Here is a 24,026-nt window from a genome sequence, read left to right as displayed (position 1 = left end):
ATATCCACTTCAAATATGACCCCCAAATGCGACAAGCTTGTTGCCGAGAAGAGATGTAATATTTCTCATTAAATTTGCAAGGTAATTATGAAAAGTACAAATGTTTTCTTTCAACGGAACAGATGTTTTTAATTTTTCCATGATTAATAAAAAAATTTAAAAGAATTTAAAAAATTGTTTGATTTAATTGAAAAATTCTTAATAAAGTATCACACACCCTCCCCCGCAAACCTTAGCTGTTTCGGCGGTGCGGTGCTGGGGAAGGAGGGTTTGTTTCCGCGGGGCTGGGCGGTGCTGGGGGGGGGGGGGGGTGTTTCCGCGGGGCCGGGAGGTTTCGGCCCTCAGCTGTTTTCTTTGGAGTAATATGGCCCTCGCCGCTTTACGAGTTGTGCAGGCCTGTTTTAAGGTATCTTTTACTTTATGCAATATTAAAGAATGTTTTCAAAGCCAAAAAATCCATTTATTGAAAAGAAAATTCATTTATTGAAAGAAACACAACTGTTTGGGAATCAGAAAGGGCAAGGGGGTGGGGTGGGGAACGGTACAATTATAGATTTGCGTATGTCCTGTCTGGAGTGCTGTGCAATGAGTGCTGCACTTCAGGATGGCTATACTGCATGGTGATGGGGGTTGAGTGCAGATGGTAAGGGTCGTAGTTCTCAGGGCTGGTTGGTGAAGATACAGGTGTTGGAGGCAGCTGGTGGCGATAAGAACCCGGATGTTGGGGAAAGTGGGTTGGAGGTGACATGGGGGGCACAAGGGAAAGAGTTTTGGGACAAGCTTTGCGGGGGGGCGGGCGCGGTAGTGCTCCGCCTGCACGGCTACGAGCGCCTGGATAGAGTCTGCTTGTCACTCCATGATCCTTGTCAGCCGATCCGTGCTTTGCTTCCGGTGCGCTGCGTTTTCCTTGCGGATCCTGCTTTTGCTCTCCCTCCACTCCTGCGCTTTTTTATTCTCTGTAAGAGATTGATACATCACTTCGTGCAGCATGTCTTCTTTGCTTTTTCGCGATCTCTTCCAGAGTTTTTGCAGTCTCTCAGCTGGTGATAACACGGACGGCTGAGATCTCAAGGTTGCGTCCGTAAAGGCAAAATGCAACACTTAACAGAGGCAGCATTGTTTATACCAGACAGAGTAATGATTCCCCCGCACTTAAGGAGGGCACACACAGTCTACACAATAGCATAATTTTCCCGTCCCAAAGAGAGTGCACATAACCCACGGGAGCCCCAAAATGGTGAGTAAGGGGGACTGATTGTTTCAGGGCTGTACTGTCCTCTGGGTTTCTGTGCCTTGGGGAGAGCCAACAGCTGCAGGGGGCACCTACACTGAACACTGTCCCAACATTTTCCACAGGAGTTTATCCTGGAAGATATCTCGCTGCTGAGGGTGACCTGGGAAGCAAGGGAGGGTCTTCTACTGCAATCCGGCTTCCGCCCTGACCCATATGCAGCTTGCCTGTGTGCAGCAATGGTCCCCCCGCTCCTCGTGGCACAGTGGTGCGGACATGTTAGCCTGACTGGGACAAGGACCACGGTGGCTCTCCCAATAAACCTGCGCAAGCGCATTGCCCACATTCTGGATGAGACTTTTGAAGAGATTACCGAGGTCGATTACCGCGATGTGATAGACCACATCAATGCACTATTCCGCATCTAGGCATGCATGCAGCCCTAACCCTCCTCTCCCAAAGAGCCCGCACCAAAAGAATTCCTTCCCGAAAAAAAAAAACCTCCCCCCCCCCCCCCCCCCAAAAAAAAAAAAAGCCGCTTACTGGGAACCTGCTCTTCTGTTTGTCCTCCACCAAGTACCGGCCACTGCGACTGGCTACCTTCCTCCTGGCTTGAGAAGAGCTCCTGGCCGCATGCCTCCAGGGATTCCGGGGTGTCTCCCCCAGCCCCAGCACCCTCACTCCCGCTTTCCTCTTCCTCCTCCTCCTCCTCCCCCCCGCTCTGAAGTTTCCATGGTGGTGCTCGGAGTGGAGGTGGGGTCACCCCCAAGTATCGCGTCCAGCTCTTTGTAGAAACGGCAGGTCATGGGGGCAGCACTGGAGTGGCGGTTTGCCTCGTGGGCTTTGTGGTAGGCATTCCGCAGCTCCTTCACTTTAATCCTGCACTGCAGTGTGTCCCGGTCATGGCCCCTTTCCATCATGGCCCTTGATATCTGCCCGAAGGTGTCGTAATTCCTACGGCTGGAGCGCAGCTGGGACTGGACAGCTTCCTCCCCCCAAACACTGATGAGGTCCAGCAACTTGCCATTACTCCATGCTGGGGCTTGTTTGGCGCGTGGAGGCATGGTCACCGGGAAAGATTCACTGATAGCACTTCACACCTGGCTGAGCAAACAGGAAGGGGATTTTTAAAATTCCCGGGGAATATAAAGGGCGGGTCTGACGATTGGTCACCTGAGGCCAGGGCAGTAGAGTTCGAACTGATGAGCAGAGTGGCTAGAACAGGCATTGTGGGATACTGCCGAATCCTTCTGGGGGCCAATCAGAGCGCATTCGGTGGCCACACTGGCGCCGCAATGCAGCAGCGGCAGCGCAATACTCTTTATTCCTCTCGGGGAGGTGGAGTACAAGCAGCGCTGTAGCCGCGGAGATACAGCGCTGTACGTGCCTTGCCAGTGTGGATGGGGAGTGAGTTACAGTGCTGTGGGTGGCTTTATTGCGCTGTAACTCTCAAGTGTAGCCAAGGCCTCAGTCTAGGAGGTCCAGTTTTAGCCCTAGGCCAAAATGTCTCCATTAGTGTTAAATGGGGTTTTCAATGAGTTAAGTTAGCTCTATTGAGCTAATTTAACTCAATTGAAAACCCCACTTAAACACATTAGGGCTGTTGAGCTAACTTGACTGAAAAAAGCATTATTTTCCTCATCTAGAAAAAGCCTAAAAAAGCTTGATCACTCTGGCTGTAAGGGATATATTCTGATTTCTGTGCACCACAGTTTCCCTGTTTGCTCAATTCCCCACATGGTGAGCTGAATCTCTTCCTGACCATCACACTTTCATGACAGCCTAAGAGCTACGATGAGGACATAAGAACCAAATGAAAAAAACTTATTTCTAGTTTGAACTCTGTTCTGTTTTTACAGGTATGGTTGGTGAGTTATGCCTATGTCTAATGCAATTCAGTTTTTTCTAAATTAGTAACTAGAGATTCTTAGCTGAATTCAAAGTTATCTTTGTCCTTTAGAAAAGTGAGTTAAATCTGACTGCGCTTATTGCACAGGTGCCAGGGTAATTGTCAGTAAATGTTAGAATACGTGGCTGTAAAAGAAGTTATATTATCCGGTCTTTAAATTTGCTCAATGTTATTAGATTGTTGGAAAATTATATACGGTATTTTATTTTGTATTTTGATTATTTCTCTTTATAAAGAAAGTGCACCCGCACCAACTGATGCCTGATTCGTATGTTCAACAATATGGTTTCCTGACAACAAGAAAGCAGCATATCAGATGTTTACATTCATTGAAGAGTTTGTAGATATCAGTGCTGGTTTCTGCAAGATGTGAAGGGACTCACCGCTAGGGAACCTAGTATGGTGTAGTCAACAAAGCTCAAAATGTAAGTTCCTTTAGAATTATTATTTTATTTGAACTATAAATGTTTTTTTTCCCAGTCTGTAGAGATCTATAGTTTTTCAAAACGAAAAAAGGAACATTGAAATGTTTTGAGTATATGTGGTTTGAAAAATAGAATGTGAAATAGAAATATTGATTCTTTTAAGTCTAGTTACTTAAATATTTTCTCTCTAATTTCTCTGAGCGATTAATTACCATAGCAGTCATACCACCCGAGATTGTATGTTAAAAGCTATGCCGTTTAAGGCCATTTCTATATATGAACCGGAGGCCTCCACAGTAAAAACATGTAAGTGTTTTTTCCACTTGTCTCTAGGTCTGTTGTTTGTTTGTTTGTTTGTTTGTTTTTCTTGGACTGTTCTGTGCTCCACAGTGTTTGTTTGCTCAATCCCTGCCCAGCATCATGACGTTTAGATGCAAATTTCTGCTGCCGATTATTTCTTGGGGTTTTTTTTTTTTTTTGACCAATCATGCTTGTTTTGGGTGGGCTTATTGACAACCGTTGGTCCACATTTTTGTATGAAACATAAAACCAAATTCGAGACCACTTCTAGTCATTAATCTCATGCAGAGATCAAAAACTTACCTGACATGACTAAGTACTAAGACAACTAATGGCTTTGAAAAATTACCTGTACTTGCATTCCTCCCTTGATGCGGTGTCCTCTGTGAATTAAAGATTGCAACTTTCTAATCACGCAAAACTGAACACCCGTGCCCTGCCCCTTCTCCGAGGCTCCACCCCACTCACTCCATCCCCTCTCCCTCTGTTGCTCGCTCTCCCCCACCCTTACTTATTCGCTCATTTTCACCAAGCTGGGGAGGCTCTAACCATCCGTAGCCAGAACTCTATTGATTTTGGGGACAATTGGAACATTGAAAGAGGAGAAAAAGGAGTCACATTGAGCCACTGTCCTCTGTTAATGCCACCAATTAAAATCTGGCAGCATAACAACACTCCTTCTCATCCTCCCAATGGAGTTTAATATGCTGACACCTGAATGGCAAATGAAAAATAATTGCTCTCCCTCCTGGGAGCTGTGGGTAGAATACTCAGCCATCAGGGGGTAGCCAGAGGGAGAGGCAAGAGAAGGCTTCATTCTTTCCTTCCTTCCTCTTTCCTAATGTCCTGCTGTGACAGTCTGTACCCCTATGTTTATTCTTTTACAGGATTATAATAAGTTTTGTACAAAGTATGCCTTGTGAGGTATCATTTGAAAACTCATAATCTGCTGAATATTATTGTCTTGTTAAAATGTGTGTGGCAACACTGTGTGTAATGTTATAAGATTTTATTGCATAATGTTACTGAAGTATGTTGTAATTTGGGGGAGTGCCCACAGACCAATTCCTCAGAGACAGAAAGGCTAGCCAACACCCCAGCCAGGTTTCAGTGAGATCAACTGGTTAAATGGCCATTCTTTAGCAGGAGACAGGGTGTGAGTGAGAAAACCTACATCTTGAACAAAGAAAATTTAAAGTTCCCTCCAAACAGACTTTCCGTCACTCATGACTCAGCTGGAAACAGGTTTTGTGAAACAGCTGGAGATGCTTCTAGCACAAGAGATTAGATTATAAAAGAGGACAACGCCTTAGGGCACTCCTCCCTTTCTCTCTGTTCATGGTGTCAACAACTCCTGAAGTTCAGGAGAGGGGGAATCCTGACTGAAGAGATGTTCAGCCAGTAAAAGACTGCAAAAAAGCATGTGGTGAGAAAAACCTTTGCTTTTAATTCACTTAGCTTGTTAAGTTAGGTCTTGTCTACACTGCCACTTTACAGCGCTGCAACTGTCTCGCTCGGGGTATGAAACCCCGCCGTCCCCCGAGTGCTGCAAGTTTCAGCACTGTCAAGTGGCAGCATAGGCCGTGCACCCAGCGCTGGAGGCCGTGCACCCAGCGCTAGGAGCCACTTCCCTCGTGGAGGTGGGTTTTTTTTATAACGCTGGGAGAGCTGTCTCCTAGCACTGATGCCGCAACTATACAGCCACGTTAAAGTGCTGCCGCTGCAGCACTTTAATGTTGCTAGTGAAGACATACACTTAGATGTTAGCTGTGTTTTACCTTTTATTTCCTTTGTAACCTCATTACTTTTAGGCCTGGTGTACACTGGCAAGATTTTTTGGTGATGAAACAGCAGAGGTGTCCACACTGACAAGCCACGGGGGAGGCGGGAGCTGAGGTCAGGGTTTCCGCCTCCTCCATCTCAGGACTGGTTGCTTCCTGCGGCTGTCTGAATTTACGAGACAGCATGCCGACACATTCTCCCCCAACACACACTGTCTGTCTGCCCCCTCCCCCCCAATACACAGGCTCCCTATCACACACACTCCCCTCCGCACTTCAGTTGAAAAGCAGCTGGCAATCGGATTGAGAAACCTGCATCATGTGATGCTGTACCTGCCCCATGAGGCATTGCAAACCCTTCCCAAAGCACCCTGTGGCCAGTTGCATAGTGGGATAGCTACCACAGTGCACTGTTCTCTTTGTTGTTGCAAGAGCTGCTAGTGTGAATGTGTTTCAGCGACCCAAGGAGCTAGTGTGGACACCCAACAGCACTTTTAATCAAAGTGCGTTAATAAAAGTGGTATAACTTTTTTGGCGCAAAACTTGCAAGTGTAGACATACCCATAGTCACTTAAAATCTTTCTTTGTGTAGTTAATAAACTTGTTTTATTGTTTTATATAACCAGTGTTTTTGGATGAAAGTGTGTGGGAAACTACAAGGGTTGTGCATGTAATTTCCATTGATGAAATGATGGACTTTATATGAGCTTGCATTGTCTAGTAGGGTGCTGGGCAGTACAAGATGCACATTTCTGGGGGAAAGTCTGGGTTGGAGAGTCTGCTGGTGTTCTCCTGTGGTATAATTCATGAGCGACCTGTTACATGCTAGAGACTGTGTGTTAGTAGACCAGGAGTGGTTGTTCCCACAGTGGAGCACTGTAAAAAGCACCCCAGGTTGGAGAACTGAGAGGACACAGCAGTTCAATGGTCCAGATTGTACCCTGGGGAATGTCACACCTGCTTCCTCAAAGTCTGCTCCAGGTGAGGCAGAGGTCACCAGTCATCCACCCCTCTAGAGGCTTCCAGTCTGGGGGAAGGAAAGGTACGTTGGGGGTTGGGAGGGAGGGAGAGACCAACAGAACCCTTGGCATGGTGAGAAGAATGGGGGGCCCTGATTTGGGGAAGGGAAAAGAACAGAGCTGCTGGCATAGTGGGGAGAATGAGGGACTCTGCTGGGGCATGGGGTGCACATACAATCCCTGTCAGGAGATTAAGGAGAGTTGCCGGGAGTCCCTGAAATAGAGATGGATGGGAGGCTGGCACACAGAGAGCTTGTAGGGTGAAATGGAGGTCTGCAAGGAGCTCCTGGTGTGTGCAATAAGCTTGGCCTACAGAACCTACAAAGCATATATCCCCCTAGATTTGTAAAGAATACATCACTTGCAAAATGAAATTGGTTAAATAAATAGTTTTTAGACCTCATCTGATGTTCTGGGGAGCAAGATAGTGGAGCTGTCTCGGTAGCAATGCTTCCTAAATATTTTGTAGTAAAATTTTCAAAATCAATATTTATTTTTAAAAATTGCTGTAAAGTAACTTAATATGGGGTGTGAAGAGAAAAGAAGAGTAGTAGTCCTCTTTCATTTTTATTCTTTTATATAGGGCATATCAGTATGGATTTAACAGTTTTAACCTCAGTTTTATATACTACTTCAACAAAGAAATAGCAGTAATTGAGATGAGAGGGGAAGAGAACTTTTTTTTATATTAGCACACTCAACATATAAAAAAATATATTTGTATACCGATAATTTAGATCTGTGACAACAGTGGTTTGAAACAAAGCAGAACCTGAAATATTCAATGGAGGTATCCATGTGTGTTTGTATACACCTCTATTAAAAAGGGTGACATAAATAGTGGGAGTGGCAAAAATTTTCTTCTGCCTCTTTTATTTACTTTTGCCATTATTGTCATTATTACTGGACAATTATTACTAGAGAGCTGAATCATAGCATTACCAAAGCTCCAAACAAGAGACAGCACGTTGTTATGCTGTTCCTGGAGAAGGCCAGAAAGCAGAGTGTGATTGTCAGTTGCAGCCAGCTTCTCAATCTCCCCTTTTCCAAAGTCGTCTCCTCCCCCCAGATGCATGGAGTGAAAATTACAGATACAGATGCCATTAATTTTCACTCCTTGTTGCTTTTGTGGATACAGACTAACATGGCTACCTCCTGATACTCCCCCTGGTGTTGCTATTACTAGCCACTGCACTGCAGCATTCACCACCCCTTTCTTATTCTGAGGCAGATAGGCCTGTGTATAAAAATTGAACAACACAGTTGTGATTTTTAGAAAGAAAAGACTTTTTTGCTCTGACCAAGTTAATCTAACCTTTCAGCCAGATTTTATGTGTGCAAGTCAAACTGTTGAGTACCAAAATATAAAAGAGGAAGTTATAAGCATCTGTCTATAGAACAGGAACTATCCTATCTGCATGGCTGAGTGAATGTATGATTGGTATTTTCGTATTGTTTTATTTCCAATTTTTTATTAGCCTTGCATTTAAAAAAAAATGTTGACCTTTGACTTTTGTAGGTTTTGTTGAGATAATGTCTATAAAATGACCCATGACCTGAAGTGTGTTAAAATATGTATAGACCTGCTGACTAGATATATTTTTGGATCTGTGAGATTTCGGAGCCCAAAATTACTGGAATGGGGAGTTGGGTTTTTTTGTTTTGTTTTGTTTACTTAAATGTGACCTAATCATACCCCTTTGGGTGATGTCAAGGACTTTAGAAGAGGAGTATCTCATTCTGATTCATCCAAGAACTTTAAAGGGGGAGGAATCAGGCAAGCGACCATCCTAAAAAAGTGAAGGAAAGGAAGTAGCCTTGGCTTTTGGCTAATGGCTTGTTGACCTTCACTTTTTTGGCTTGCTTGCTTTCAATGGCTGCTCACCTCTGGCCACGTGTTGCTTCCATGTCTGACAAAGAGGTCTGTACTTCCTCCATTTTCCCAGCTGCCCACTGAGGTAGGAGTCCAGTAGAGTGCAATGTCAAAATCTACGATCAAGGAAATTCCAGCTGATGGTGGAGAATGGGGTGGGGTGCATAGAACCACAACATTTATTTGAGAATGGCACCTATACAACAGTTAGTTCCTAAACAGCTTTTCTGTCTAAAAACTCACATTCATAAATGTAATGAGTTAGGAGTTGTAAATTTAATCCTGAGAGGTCATGTTAATTTAATTTTGTGGGGGAATGGAGGGAGAGAAACAGGCAATTCACTAACCACCAATAATTTGGGTAGATGGCCTTAATTGGCATCAGATCTGTAGTCTTGTTTAGCTTCATTCTCAGAAGGTTTTGACCCTCCCTGTATCAGCAGTTTGGCCGGAATATAAATATGCCAGTTATCATTGTGATTCATAGTTAGGCTTGGAAGGATTAGATTTTTATTGATACATGTTGATTTCACCATACACTCACAAACCTTTGAAAAAATATTTCTACTGATGATAGTTGAAATTTACAGATCGGCAAAATAAGGAACTTCTTGAGAACTTATTAGAGTTTGATTTAAGGCAATTTACTTTGTATATTTTAACATATGATGTTGACAATTTGTGTTTTAATGGCTATAAAGCTTTAACTTTTTAAATCTCCACATCTGTTTTCATTAAATAATTATTCTCTTCCTCCCCCCCCCGCCCCCCACGCATACCAATTTCCCACAACTGAAAATTCAACTGTCTCTTTTTTTAGGGCTGGCATTACATTAAAAAATTGTCTTTTGTGGATGTTTTTGATCAATTTCATTGCAGTCTAGAAGCATTTTGATATAAATTTGAAAGATTCCAGTTTCTCTAGGGAGTAATTTATATAACACATTGTAGCCAGCACAAAACAATTTAGTAAGTTTCAGGGTATGAGGGATGCCTGTGGAAGGGAGAGGTATTGGCTGCATCCTAACTTGAACATCAGTCAAGGACTCAGCAAATTGTGTTACATCTACACGTGGTAAGTCAGAAAGCTGGATTGACTCTGTGTCCTGTTTCTCATCCTCCAATTTCTTGACAGATGGCAGACACTTATGTTCAGTCCATCAAGAAATTAGAAAAAGACATGTATCAGAGGGTTAACCGTGTTAGTCTGTATCCACAAAAACAACGAAGAGTCCGGTGGCACTTTAAAGACTAACAGATTTATTTGGGCATAAGCTTTCGTGGGTAAAAACCTCACTTCTTCAGATGCAAAAGACATGTCACTCATCAAACTTTGAAAACGTTCAGGTACCTTCTATCATCAGGGTGCCCACCAATATCCTGAGTAAGGCAGATATTTTGATACACATACCCTTATCCACTCACAAAATATTACCAATTTTTCAGTATAATTCTTGGGACAGATGTCTCCTATAGAAATTTCTAGAAATATCCGAGTGAAGGATATTGCCAAGTATCAAACATGTACTCAGAAAATATGAGCCCTGCACATGTCTGCAGCATACTACACTTTTGTTATTAAAAACAAAATCACATATACTCTGCATAAATCATGAGTCTAAAATTAAGAGGCAAATGCATACTACTGATAGGACGAAGGGGTTACTCACTTTCAGGTGCATGTCTTGAACCTTTGTAAAGAAACATTCACCAGATATTCATTTTCTGAGTAATTCAAATCTCTTTTTGATGAATTAGTGTGTCACACTGTCTTGCAGTGACTCATGAACGTGAGTACCAACCTTAGGGCAGACTGTTAGGAACCAGGGCACAAACCCCAAATTGGCTGTGATTTCTATACTTCGATGTCAAAAACCAATTATCAAATGTAATCTCCTCAGGCACTATAATAGCCTTAACATGGAGTCACAGGCAGTTCCCTGGGGTACTCTGATCTCTTTTCCCACACAGTTAAGTCTACATTTGTGATAGATGGTCCCTTACACCAAGAGTCACAGCAATATTCAGGTTACTCTCAGGACCAGTTACCTACCCCAGGTCACAAAGTAGCAGCCGTGTTAGTCTGTATTCGCAAAAAGAACAGGAGTACTTGTGGCACCTTAGAGACTAAAATTTATTTCAGCATAAGCTTTCGTGGGCTACATGACACATGTAGACACATGCCTAGAACCCCGACCAGGTGTATTCTATTTGCTACCCAAGATCCATAAACCTGGAAATCCTGGACGCCCCATCATCTCAAGCATTGGCACCTTAACAGCAGGATTGTCTGGCTATGTGGACTCTCTCCTCAGGCCCTACGCTACCAGCACTCCCAGCTATCTTCGAGACACCACTGACTTCCTGAGGAAACTACAATCCATCAGTGATCTTCCAGAAAACACCATCCTGGCCACTATGGATGTAGAATCCCTCTACACCAACATTCCACACAAAGATGGACTACAAGCCATCAGGAATAGCATCCCCGATATCATCACGGCAAACCTGGTGACTGAACTTTGTGACTTTGTCCTCACCCACAACTATTTCACATTTGGAGACAATATATACCTTCAAGTCAGCGGCACTGCTATCGGTACCCGCATGGCCCCACAGTATGCCAACATCTTTATGGCTGACTTAGAACAACGCTTCCTTAGCTCTCGTTCCCTAACGCCCCTACTCTACTTGCGCTACATTGATGATATCTTCATCATCTGGACCCATGGAAAAGAAGCCCTCCATCATGATTTTAACAATTTCCATCCCACCATCAACCTCAGCCTAGACCAATCCACACAAGCGGTCCATTTCCTAGACACTACTGTGCTAATAAGCGATGGTCACATAAACACCACCCTATACCGGAAACCCACTGACCGCTATACTTACCTACATGCCTCCAGCTTCACACCACACTCAGTGACAGACTTGAAGGTGTCAGTTTTGCAACAAAAAACTTCAAAAACAGACTCCAAAGAGAGTCTGCTGAACTTGAATTAATATGCAAATTAGACACAATTAACTTGGGCCTAAACAGAGACTGGGAATGGTTGGGTCATTACACTAATTGAATTCCCCCCCCCCCCATGTTAACTTCTCTTCACACCTTCTATGGGTCATCTCGATTATCACTTCAAAGTTTTTTCTTCTGCTGCTACTGATAGCTCATCTCAATTGATTGGCCTCTTACAATTGGTATGCGTACTTCCACCTTTTTATGTTCTCTGTATGTATAAATATCTTCTGTCTGTGTGTTCCACTCTATGCATCTGAAGAAGTGAGCTGTAGCCCACGAAAGCTTATGCTGAAATAAATTTTAGTCTCTAAGGTGCCACAAGTACTCCTGTTCTTTCTACCCCAGGTCAGTTGCACGTTAGATCTCACACCAAAGACAATGCTTGTAGCCAATCCTATAATAAACTATCTAAAGATTTACTAAAAAGGAAACGACTTATTTGCAAAGTTAAAGCAGGTAAACATATATACACAAATGAGTTACAATCTTAAGGATAAAAAGGTAATAGAAAGTTCTATAATAAGCAAGCTCTATATGTCCTTTAGGGCTAACCCAGGCTAAACAGCTAGGTCAGGGGTTCTCAAACTGGGGGTCAGGACCCCTCAGGGGGTTGTGAGGTTATTACATGGGAGGTCATGAGCTGTCAGCCTCTACCCCAAACCCCGCTTTGCCTCCAGCATGTATAATGGTGTTAAATATATTAAAAAGTGTTTTTAATTTATAAGGGGGGTCACACTCAGAGGCTAGCTATGTGAAAGGGGTCACCAGTACAAAAGTTTGAGAACCACTGAGCTAGGTATCACTTGCTTATGCTTAGAAAACTTTACCCCTCTTCCCCCATCACTCCAAGCAGCACAGAGATGCAGTTCCTTCTTAGGGATACAGTAACTCCTCACTTAAAGTCATCCCGGTTAACGTTGTTTCGTTGCTGATCAATTAGGGAACATGCTTGTTTAAAGTTGTGCAATGCTCCCTTCTAACATCGTTTGGCAGCCGCCTGCTTTGTCCACTGCTTGCAGGAAGAGCAGCCCGTTGCAGCTAGCTGGTGGGGGCTTGGAACCAGGGTGGACCGGCAAGGCCGCCGGCAAGGATCACAGACTGGTGATCTTACTACCCAAGATCCACAAACCTGGAAATCCTGGACGCCCCATCATCTCGGGCATTGGCACTCTCACTGAAGGACTGTCTGGATATGTGGATTCCCTACTCAGACCCTACGCCACCAGCACTCCCAGCTATCTCCGTGACACCACTGATTTCCTGAGAAAACTACAATGCATTGGTGACCTCCCAGAAAACACCATCCTAGCCACCATGGATGTAGAGGCTCTCTACACAAACATCCCACACACAGATGGAGTACAAGCTGTCAGGAACAGTATCCCTGATGATGACACAGCACAGCTTGTTGCTGAGCTCTGTGACTTTATCCTCACGCACAATTATTTCAAATTTGGTGACAATATATACCTCCAGACCAGTGGCACCGCTATGGGCACTCGCATGGCCCCACAATATGCCAACATTTTTATGGCTGACCTGGAACAACGCTTCCTCAGCTCTCGTCCACTCATGCCCCTTCTCTACCTATGCTACATTGATGACATCTTCATCATCTGGACCCATGGGAAGGAGACCCTAGAAGAATTCCACCGTGATTTCAACAGCTTCCACCCCACCATCAACCTCAGCCTGGACCAATCTACACGGGAGGTCCACTTCGTAGACACCACAGTAGAAATAAGCGATGGCCACGTTACCACCACCCTATACCGAAAACCCACCGACCGCTACGCCTACCTTCATGCCTCCAGCTTCCACCCCGGACACACCACACGATCCATCGTCTACAGCCAAGCGCTGAGGTACAACCGCATCTGCTCCAACCCCTCAGACAGAGACCAACACCTACAAGATCTTCACCAAGCATTCTCAAAACTACGATACCCACACAAGGAAATAGAGAAACAAATCAACAGAGCCAGACGTGTACCCAGAAGCCTCCTGCTACAAGACAGGCCCAAAAAAGAAACCAACAGAACTCCACTGGCCATCACCTAGAGTCTTCAGCTTAAACCTCTCCAACGCATCATCAGTGATCTACAACCCATCCTGGACAATGATCCCTCACTTTCACAAACCTTGGGAGGCAGGCCAGTCCTCGCCCACAGACAACCCGCCAACCTTAAGCATATTCTCACCAGCAACCACGCACCGCACCATAACAACTCTAACTCGGGAACCAACCCATGCAACAAACCTCGATGCCAACTCTGCCCACATATCTACACCAGCAACACCATCACAGGACCTAACCAGATCAGCTACAACGTCACCGGCTCATTCACCTGCACGTCCACCAATGTTATATATGCCATCATGTGCCAGCAATGCCCCTCTGCTATGTACATTGGCCAAACTGGACAGTCACTACGCAAGAGGATAAATGGACACAAGTCAGATATCAGGAATGGCAATATACAAAAACCTGTAGGAGAACACTTCAACCTCCCTGGCCACACAATAGCAAATGTAAAGGTAGCCATCTTACAGCAAAAAAACTTCAGGACCAGACTGCAAAGAGAAACTGCTGAGCTCCAGTTCATTTGCAAATTTGACACCATCAGATCAGGATTAAACAAAGACTGTGAATGGCTATCCAACTACAGAAGCAGTTTCTCTTCCCTTGGTGTTCACACCTCAACTGCTAGCAGAGCACCTCACCCTCCCTGATTGAACTAACCTCGTTATCTCCATACTGATTTATACCTGCCTCTGGAAATTTCCATTACTTGCATCTGAAGAAGTGAGGTTCTTACCCATGAAAGCTTATGCTCCCAATACTTCTTTTAGTCTTAAAGGTGCCACAGGACCTTCTGTTGCTTTAGACTGGTCAGTGTGCGGGGGCGCCGTCAGCTCAGTGCAGAAGGGTTTCATGTCCTGCGAGGGATGCTACAAGCACAACTTCCTCCTTCAGACGGCCATCCAGGAGGTCCAAGAGGCAGTGCGCAGTAGCATGGCTTGACCTGACCAATGCCTTTGGGTCCATACCCCACCATCACATCTTTGCCACCCTGGGAGAGTTTGGATGCCAGAAACCTTCATCCAGATCCTCCGGGACCTCTACAAGGACTGCACCACCACCATCCGCACCACGGACGGAGAGACGGACGCCATTCCCATCCGCCGCGGCGTGAAACAAGGATGCCCCCTTAGCCCCATCATCTTCAACCTGGCCATGGAACCGCTCATCCGAGCCATCTCCAGTGGCCCAACCAGCTTCAACCTGCATGGCAAGAAAATCAGCATTCTGGCCTACGTGGACGATCTGGTCCTGACCGCGGACGACCGAGAGAGCCTCCAAGGTATGCTAGATGCCACCAGCCGAGCTACTGACTGGATGGGGCTCCGCTTCAATGAGAAGAAGTGTGCAACTCTGCACATTGACGGCAGCAAAAGGGACTCGGTGCAGGCAACGGGGTTTCAGAGCCCGTCATCCCCCTGGCAGAGGGGCAGGCATACCAGCACCTGGGCACGCCAACAGGTTTCCGTGTCTGGCAGACACCCGAGGACACTATCCAGGAGATCTTGCAGGACGCCGCCAAGATTGATGCCTCCCTGCTGGCACCATGGCAGAAGATAAACGCCCTGAACACCTTCCTGATCCCACGCATCTCGTTCACCCTAAGGGGATCCGCCGTGGCGAAGGTGCCCCTCAACAAGGCAGACAAGATCATCCGGAAGCTGGTGAAGAAGTGGCTGTTCCTTCCCCAGACAGCCAGCAATGAGGTGGTCTACATCGCCCACAGGTACGGCGGCGCCAACGTCCCCCGCATGGGTGACCTGTGCGACGTCGCGGTGATCACCCACGCCTTCCGCCTGCTGACATGTCCCGATGCCATGGTAAGGAACATCACGGCGAACGTCCTGCATGATGCAACAGAGAAGCGGATCGGCAGAGCCTCCTCCAACCAAGATATCGCCACCTTCCTGAGCGGCTCCCTGGAAGGGGAATTCGGATGGGACGGGCGAGACATCGCTTCACCGTGGTCCAGCATTCGCAATGCCACGCGTCGCCTGGGGAAGCGCATCAGCTGCCGCTGGGAGTGGTGCGAGGAGCTGGGAGTCCAGGTGCTGCACATCAGGTCCGACGACAACACCATCGTCACCCCGAGCGCCAGGGGCTTGCTGGAGAGGACTCTGAAGGCCGCCATCCACTCACTGCACGTGGAAACCCTGAAGCGTAAACCGGACCAGGGTAAAGCCTTCGAGTTGACCAGCAAGTGGGACGCCAGCAACCACTTCCTCGCCGGGGGTGGCTTCACCCGTTTCGCCGACTGGCGGTTCATCCACCGTGCCCGGCTCAACTGCGTCCCGCTCAACGGAGCCGTCCGCCATGGGAACCGAGACAAGCGTTGCAGGAAGTGCGGCTACTCCAACGAGACCCTGCCTCACGTCCTGTGCAGCTGCAAACCCCACTCCAGAGCCTGGCAGCTGCACCACAATGCCATCCAGAACCGCCTGGTGAAAGCCATCGCGCCACGCCTGGGGGAGATCTCCGTGAACTGCACCATCCCTGGTACTGACAGCCAGCTACGACCTGACGTGGTCGTCACCGACGAGGCCCAGAAAAAGATCATCCTCGTCGACGTCACGGTCTCCTTTGAGAACAGGACCCCGGCATTTCGCGACGCCCGAGCTCGTAAGCTGGAAAAGTACGCCCCCCCCCCACGGCTGACACCCTGAGAGCTAAGGGCTACGAGGTGCAGATGGACGCCCTGATTGTCGGAGCCCTGGGCGCCTGGGACCCCTGCAACGAGCGTGTGCTGCGGACCTGCGGGATCGGTCGACGCTACGCACGGCTCATGAGGCGCCTCATGGTCTCAGATGCAATCCAATGGTCCAGGGACATCTACATCGAGCACATCACCGGCCACCAACAGTACCAGGAGGCGTGAGCCAGAGTGACATCGTTCTCCCACTATGAGAAAGGGACCAAGTGAGCTTCTACGTTGGATCATATGAATTGGAACCATAAACTCCCTGAACATTAAATCTCACCAAATGAGGGTCAATCCATCCTCATCATCATATCCACTCATTATACTCCACACCCGAACATAGCCACTCTATGAACTTCATACCCTCATATCTCAATGCCTGTACTTTGACCCATCAACCTTTTACCCCCAATCGGGGATATTGCAGATTATGTATTCCTTATGCCACCTGATCTTAAACCAAACTTTACACCCTCGATAATCTGTACATTATTCCCTGATAACCAGAAACTTCTATGCTCAAACTCTGTTCACTTTTTTTTTTTTTTAACATCATCTTAATAAAATGTTGTTCAAGAGTAGGGTCAGCTTACTTAAATGGGAAATGCGCATCTCTCTCACTCACACTCACACACACACTCTGTGTGTCTCTGTCTGCGATGTTGTCTCCCCTCCCTCCATTCCTGCTCTTGTAGAGTGTGAGAGTTAACCCTTGAGGGCTCAGCCAATTGCTAGTTCATCATTTAGCAGTAAGGCATTTAGCACTAAGGCATTCCCTGGGAAATATTCCACACTTTGACCCCTCCAACTCAACCAAGCTTCACAATCATCATCACTATGTACCAGTATTAAATTGTTTGTTTAAAACTTATACTGTGTGTGTGTGTGTGTGTGTGTGTGTGTGTGTGTGTGTATATATATAGATATATTTTTGTTTTTCACCAGACAAAAGACTAATATTATATATATATTCTAATATATAGCAGCAACTCACAAGCATTCAGTAAAGTCTAACAGTAACCACATTCTTATCATTCTAATACCTATTTTAACAATACTAACATAGAGGTGAGCCAAACTGATCAGCTGTGTAATTATCAGTATATATATATAATATTAGTCTTTTGTCTGGTGAAAAAAATTTCCCTGGAACCTAACCCCCTCATTTACATTCATTCTTATGGGGAAATTCGCTTAACATAGTTTCGCTTAAAGTCGCATTTTTCAGGTACATAACTACAATGTTAAGTGAGGAGTTACTGTATTTATTCTCTTCCCCTCTTCTGCTTTGAGCTGAAAACTCAGCTGATGGGAGGAATTCACTTACAAGACCCATCTGCATGGAGGAGGGCGAGTAAACAATAAGTCTTTTGTCCTCTTTAATGTTCCACTCTAGTCCATCAGCTGTTGATGAGCCTTCCTTGTAAGGCAGGAACACCTTCTGTTGGTAATCAGCATTTCACATGAGTTAATGTCTCTCTCCTGTCTGGTGATTTACACAGTTGCTGAGGCTTACAATGCAAGCACTCAAATACTACATTACAATAAGGGATACAGCTATTATAAGTGAGATTAATGCATGCAGCAACTCACAAGCATTCAGTAAAGTCTAACAGTAACCACATTCTTATCATTCTAATACCTATTTTAACAATACTAACATAGAGGTGAGCCAAACTGATCAGCTGTGTAATTATCAGTATTCAGTTAAGACATGAGGGCTTTGGCATGAGGTGGAACCTGGTCTGCCAGTGTCATGTAGTGGACAAAGAACATAATTTCCAATTGCACTTCAATATACAGACCTGAGGGACAGCCTCAATTGTAGGTTCCAGGTAACATAACATGAATCAATCTGTATTTAAGGCCCTGTACTGAGCTCTGGATGGGAGTTCTTTCACCTAGAGCAGGGGTAGGCAACCTATGGCACGCGTGCCAAGGGCGGCACGCAAGCTGATTTTCAGTGGCACTCACACTGCCCAGGTCCTGGTCACCAGTCCAGGGGGCTCTGCATTTTAATTTAATTTTAAATGAAGCTTCTTAAAAATGTTAAAAACCTTATTTACTTTATATACAACAATAGTTTAGTTATATATTATAGACTTATAGAAACGTTAAAATGTATTACCGGCACGTGAAACCTTAACTCAGAGTGACTAAATGAAGACTCGGCACCCCACTTCTGAACGGTTGCCGACCCTTGGCCTAGAGTAAGATGGGGCAGTAACAGCATGCTGATGTAGATGTAGTGAAGGCTAGAAATGGATTTCTAACTCGTTAGCAAGAGGCTGTAATATATTCTGTAGCTCATGGTTTAATTCTAGGTACCTCTGTTGTACACATATCCAGTTAGAGAAAGCAGCTGTTTCATTTCAGCATTGATAAAGAACTCTGCTCCTCTGGCACAGTCTCAACTTCACTGTTTTCACACAGACCTCTTCCCTGATAACTGCTTCAAGGGCACACATTCAGCTTGTGGGTGAATTAAATATTCACCCACAAGATGATTCAAGTACACAAGTGAGTGGGTGTGCAGAGTCCACTTTTCTGGAAATTGCTTTCTTAATAACTCTTCTATTTAATCAAATCAGCTCATTAAGAAATGGGCATTTTCTGAAAAATAAGATGGCTTTTCAAATCACAATACCTAAGCAGTTATCCTTAGCCTGGATGAGAGTAAAGAGAGGCAGCTGCAGGGAGCCAGTTGCAGCTCTGTGATCTTCCGCTGCTGCCCACTCCAAAGCAAGTTAGAACAGCAGGGCTGATGTAAAGTCACAGACCTTACACCAGTTGAAGATGAGTCATAGGGGAGCTGTGATCTATCATGTCTCTCCACCAGAACACCCCTCCTTTCTCTTACACTGGTGGAGGAGGAGCTGCTGGCACAGGAGGTGATGGAACTGTTTTCACTGGCAGAGAATCCCCTACAGAAGGGAAATTCTCCAATAGCTATTCCTGGCTGTTCAAGCAGCACACAGCACTCTTAGCGGACTAGAGATGCCAACCCTACCACTTTTTGCAACTTGCAGCTTTTTGGGTTATTCTTAGAATGTAAAAGAGCTCCTAGATATAATAAAATATGAACTGCAAGAAAAAGCAGAGGTGTGTTTCAGAGTAATAAATTGGGTTAGTATAAGCAGAGGGTGGCATAAAAATGCAGCAGATAATATGCTCAATTTGTGCTACTAGAAACCATGTTCTAAGCACAATGCACCACGCTAAGAGTGCACACTTTTCTAAAGATGGAACTGCATTTAAGCTGAATTTATGCATTGTTTCATTAACTTTGTTCCTGGCTCTGTGGTAGCAGGGCTTAAATTTGTTATTCCTTCTTTAAATACTCCATTTTCAATGACATGCCAACCTTTGTGCGCAAGTCTAATTTTTTTCAGTTACCTCTTGTTTTGGCAATTGATACACACACTAATATTTGCCTAGGCTGACTTCACTTTTTTGAATTACCACTGTATTCAACATAAATAAAATGCTTTCAGAGCACTTCTTCTTATATATAGGACCTGTTGGTGACTGGATCTTGCCAGGGCACTTGGTGGAGTGGAAAAGAGAAATCACCGTCTCTCCAGATACAATTAGTGTCTGAGCTCTCCTGTGTACAGGGACTGCTTTCTGCTCAGAGGTTGAAATCATGCCAAAAGGGGCAGAGAGGAGCTTCTGCCATGGCAGTACTTCTCCTCCACAGCTGGTCAGCAGAGCTGGCCAGGTACAGAGGGAAGCACACTCCACCATCCTAAGGATGAATGTACAGAATGCACTCTCCCTGGATGCCAGGGAGTTACGGGCACAATCCCTCCTGGAGCTCCACAGGTGGTGCTGCACCCAGGGCCGTCCTTACTCATACGCAAACTATGCAGCTGCGTAGGGCACCAGGAAATTTTATCGGGACGTCTGGTCACCCTACCGTGCACTCACGGGGCGGCAGGAAGTGGAACGTCCCGGCCCCAACCCGCTGTGCTCTGCCGGCTCCCAGCTGCACTGCCGGCCAGAGGAGCAGAGCGGAGTGGGCTGGGGCCGGGTCACTCCATTTCCCGCCGCCCCGTGAGTGTGGGATTGGGCCCGCCATGCAATCACCGGGCGGCAGGAAGTGGAGCAACCCGGCCCCAACCTGCTCCGCTCTGCCGGCTCGTGATGGGGGGCAGTTTCCCCCTTACCCCCCAAGCCTGCTCCTGCCCTCCACAAACCTTGGGTGCCGGTCTCCCCCAACCCCCGCGGAGGCCTGGGGCCAACACCCCCGCCCCCGCGGGGGGGCTGTGTAGGGCACCACAATGTCTAGGAACAGCCCTGGCTGCACCCCACCACCAAGGCAGGGTTTTGCTTATCAGGCACAGCTAAACTCACAACGATTAGACATTAGAGATGCCACTTTTAAAGTATTTGTGAAGAACCTGTGAGAATTTGATGCTAGGCAGTTGTATGCTCTACATAGACTTCTGAGTATCATTAATGAGTAATTCTGGATTTATTTTTAAAATATTGCCTCTAATGTTGGTGGGGGGTTTGTGGGTTGTATGTATATGATTGATATCATCAGCTTAGCTCATTTCAAAGCTTTCTTTCCTAAGTAGAAGTACAGTACAGTTGCTTCCCGACTTACGGAAGCATTCCGTTCCAGAATGCCTTGCGTAACTCAAATTTTGCGTAAGTCGGAAACATATACCCGACAATTACGCCGTCCTCCCTCCCCCAAAATGAACCAGGGTGGACCGGCAGCCCCCCATCAGCTCCCCGTTCCCCTAAGTTCTCTGTGCAGCAGCCGCCCAGCAGGCTATCAATTGCCGGGCAGTTCAGCTGCCCGTCCCCCCACTACCTTGTGCTGCTCCTGCCCTCTGCCTTGGAGTTGCTCCCGGGAGCCTCCTGCTTGCTGTGCGGGGGAGAGGGGAGAAGAGGGCTGCTAATGTCAGGGTGTCCCCTCCCCTCCACTTCTCCACAGAGCAGGGGGGACACGACAGGGCTCAGGACAGAGGGAGCTTGCTTGCAGCAGCTGCTGTCTCAACTTGCTGATCTACTTAAAAAGGCAGTGTACTTAGAGTGGGGTCATGCTGTCTTCCCTCCCTCCATTCGTGCTGCTTTGTAGAGTGTGAGGCTATATTAACAACAATGTGTTAATCCTTGAGGGCTCAGCCGAGTGCTAGTTCATCATTTAGCAGTAAGGCATTCCCTGGGAAATATCCCACCTTCTGCCGCCCTCTGACTTCACCACCTCAACCAAGCTTCACAATCATCATTGCTGTGTACAGTATTAAATTGTTTAAAACTTATACTGTGTATATATGTGTGTGTATATATATGTATATAAAATATAGTCTTGTCTGGCAAAAAAAATTTCCCTGGAACCTAACCCCCCTACCTACATTAATTCTTATGGGGAAATTGGATTCGCTTAACATCGTTTTGCTTAAAGTCGCATTTTTCAGGAACGTAACTAGAACGTTAAGCGAGGAGTTACTGTAGTTTACTTTCAAATGTTTATTTTTCATTGGTGATACTGCATTCTGATTCAATGTTATAGCCAACATGGGAGATGTGAAATCATTTGAAAATATAGCTCCCATTTATTAAAAAAATATTATGCATATTGGAAGACATGCTTAATACATAAGTGAACTTTCCTTCAAAAGCTGTGTGTGTTCTGGTTTGGACACCAGCTATAGGAGAACTGTAGGATACTTCTGTGGGCCACTGTTAGATCCTTCACAGAGTTGCCTCTTCCATCTACCTCAGGGTTTCTCAGGTCCATAACCTTGACATCTAGGGAAATATATGTAAACCACACAGGTTTCCAATTTTATTAACTAAACTAAATAAATAAGCAAAAGTGTAAACAAGTCAGATGAGAATAAAGTGGGTTAATATAAAATTAATCTAATGATCAGGTTAACTAAACCATATCAAATAGAAAATTTAGTAATTACCTGTACATAGTTCTTTGTAAAGTTGTTAAACTGAGTTTATAGTGTTTTCTGCTGCTATCAGTTTGAACGCACAACAACAAAACTTTGAAGTTCTGCATTATAAAGAAAAAGCCTTACTGTATACATATATTGGCTATAGATATAGATAACTAATTGCTTTCCATATTGGCTTGGTGTAATTAGTGTGACACAAAGTGTTAGTTCATTTTGCTACCTAAAAGTCAAATAATTTTTTTTTTAAAGGGCTTCTGCACTTTTTCACTTCATGATCTATAAGCACCTGAAAGGCTTTTAACAAGACTTCTGTCTGCTTGTTTTTATCTTTAGAAATATCAGGAATGTTAAGTTTAGTCTTTCCTGACTTTGCTGGAAGACTTCTGGAAGATCTTGGGGATGTTTACTGTGATCTCTAACACCTTAATAGAGGGAGTGAGGGTGCTACATCTTTAACAAAGGGTACATTTCCCCAAAATGATGATTGGTCATGGAAATTAAATGTGTTAACAGGAAAGGGTTTAAAACTGATTAAATAGTCCTTCCCCTTTCACTTGCTTAACTTTCACTTTCTTGGATCTTGTAATACCTTTTCACTAGTTCTTCTGTCTAGATAGGACCTGAATATCTAGTGTAAAAATTTTTAAAAATAAAAATAGAAGCTCTTCCTTCCCATCCCTCGAAAAAAAAGAAAAGCACCCCCCCCCTCAAAAATATAAAATAAAAAGCTTTTCAAACCTTTAAATAGCTAAGAGTTAATGCAGTGGAAATTCAGTTGCCTATTTTTAAGCATTTCTCCATTCTCTTCTTTCTAGGTCTGCTATTGGTAATGTGGCCATCGGAGAGATGAAAGGTATCTTGCCTTGTTTTCTCTGAACTTGACAAAATCAACATCATGTGGGCAAAATAAAACAGAAAAGAAACTTGTTCTGAATAACAGAATGCCAAAGAAAAGGAAAAATCTGGGTGTGAGTCCCTCCAGGAAAATCGTGGATTCTGAGAGAATGGCTGCTTCTGGTGAAGGACTGGTACCACCTCCAGGAGATGTGTCAGTGTCACGAGCAATTTACAGTGTCAATAAGGAAGAGCTCTTAAACAACATGTCAGAAATGTTTTCTGACCTGGATCCTAGTGTGGTTTATATGGTGCTGTCTGAATGTGATTTTAAAGGTAAATAAAACATTTGTTATGTTAACAGTTGGATTTCATAGGCAAATTCTGCTCTCAGATAGGCAGTGCAGCTCCGATGGACTTCAGTGTTTTTAGAGGTCAGAATTTAACTTTTAATGAATACATGAGTGTGATGGGGGTGTTCATCACACATTAGCCCTGGAGGGGTTAATATAGGCAAGAGAGGCCAATTAACCATTGGCTGCACCCAAAAAGGAGCTAGGATGCAATGAGGCTTAACTGGGGATGAAGCTCACCTGGACAGAAGCAGGTGGGGCTTCTGTAAAGCTAGGAAGCTGGCAACAGATTGCAGTGAGGAAGCCTACAGTCATGCTCCCTGATACAAGGGAGCAGAGTAAGAGCCTGTACTAGGAGTGTGGGAAACAGTCCAGGGAAGGAGCAGTAAGGGCTGAGAGAATAGACCTGAACTGCTGGGTCAAGGGCCCTTGGATGGAACCCAGTGCAGAGGGCAGGCCCGGATTCCCCTACAAGCCACTGCGGGAGTGGCGCAGTTGGTGCAATGGCTATGAAGACTTCCTGAGACTGTGTGGAGAGAGACTGGTGAGACCCTGGAAGGGAAGGACAATTGTG

The 24,026-nt window shown here is 45.4% G+C and overlaps 1 protein-coding gene across 1 annotated transcript in view; it reads left to right on the top strand.

Moving 5' to 3' along the window:
• Positions 1-24,026, top strand: part of N4BP2 (NEDD4 binding protein 2) — a 79,730-nt gene that overhangs the window by 13,370 nt on the left and 42,334 nt on the right. Inside the window, exons 2-3 of the mRNA XM_065405077.1 lie at positions 3,377-3,565; positions 23,081-23,435. Coding sequence (XP_065261149.1) covers positions 23,207-23,435 — 229 coding nt within the window. The 5' untranslated portion in view covers positions 3,377-3,565; positions 23,081-23,206. The remainder of the gene's footprint in view (positions 1-3,376; positions 3,566-23,080; positions 23,436-24,026) is intronic.

Source organism: Emys orbicularis, chromosome 5, assembly GCF_028017835.1.
Source record: "Emys orbicularis isolate rEmyOrb1 chromosome 5, rEmyOrb1.hap1, whole genome shotgun sequence".
In the NCBI taxonomy this organism is placed as follows: Eukaryota; Metazoa; Chordata; order Testudines; family Emydidae; genus Emys; species Emys orbicularis.
The sequence above is the reverse complement of the archived record's forward strand: the minus strand, read 5'-3'. Positions and strand labels throughout refer to the sequence as shown.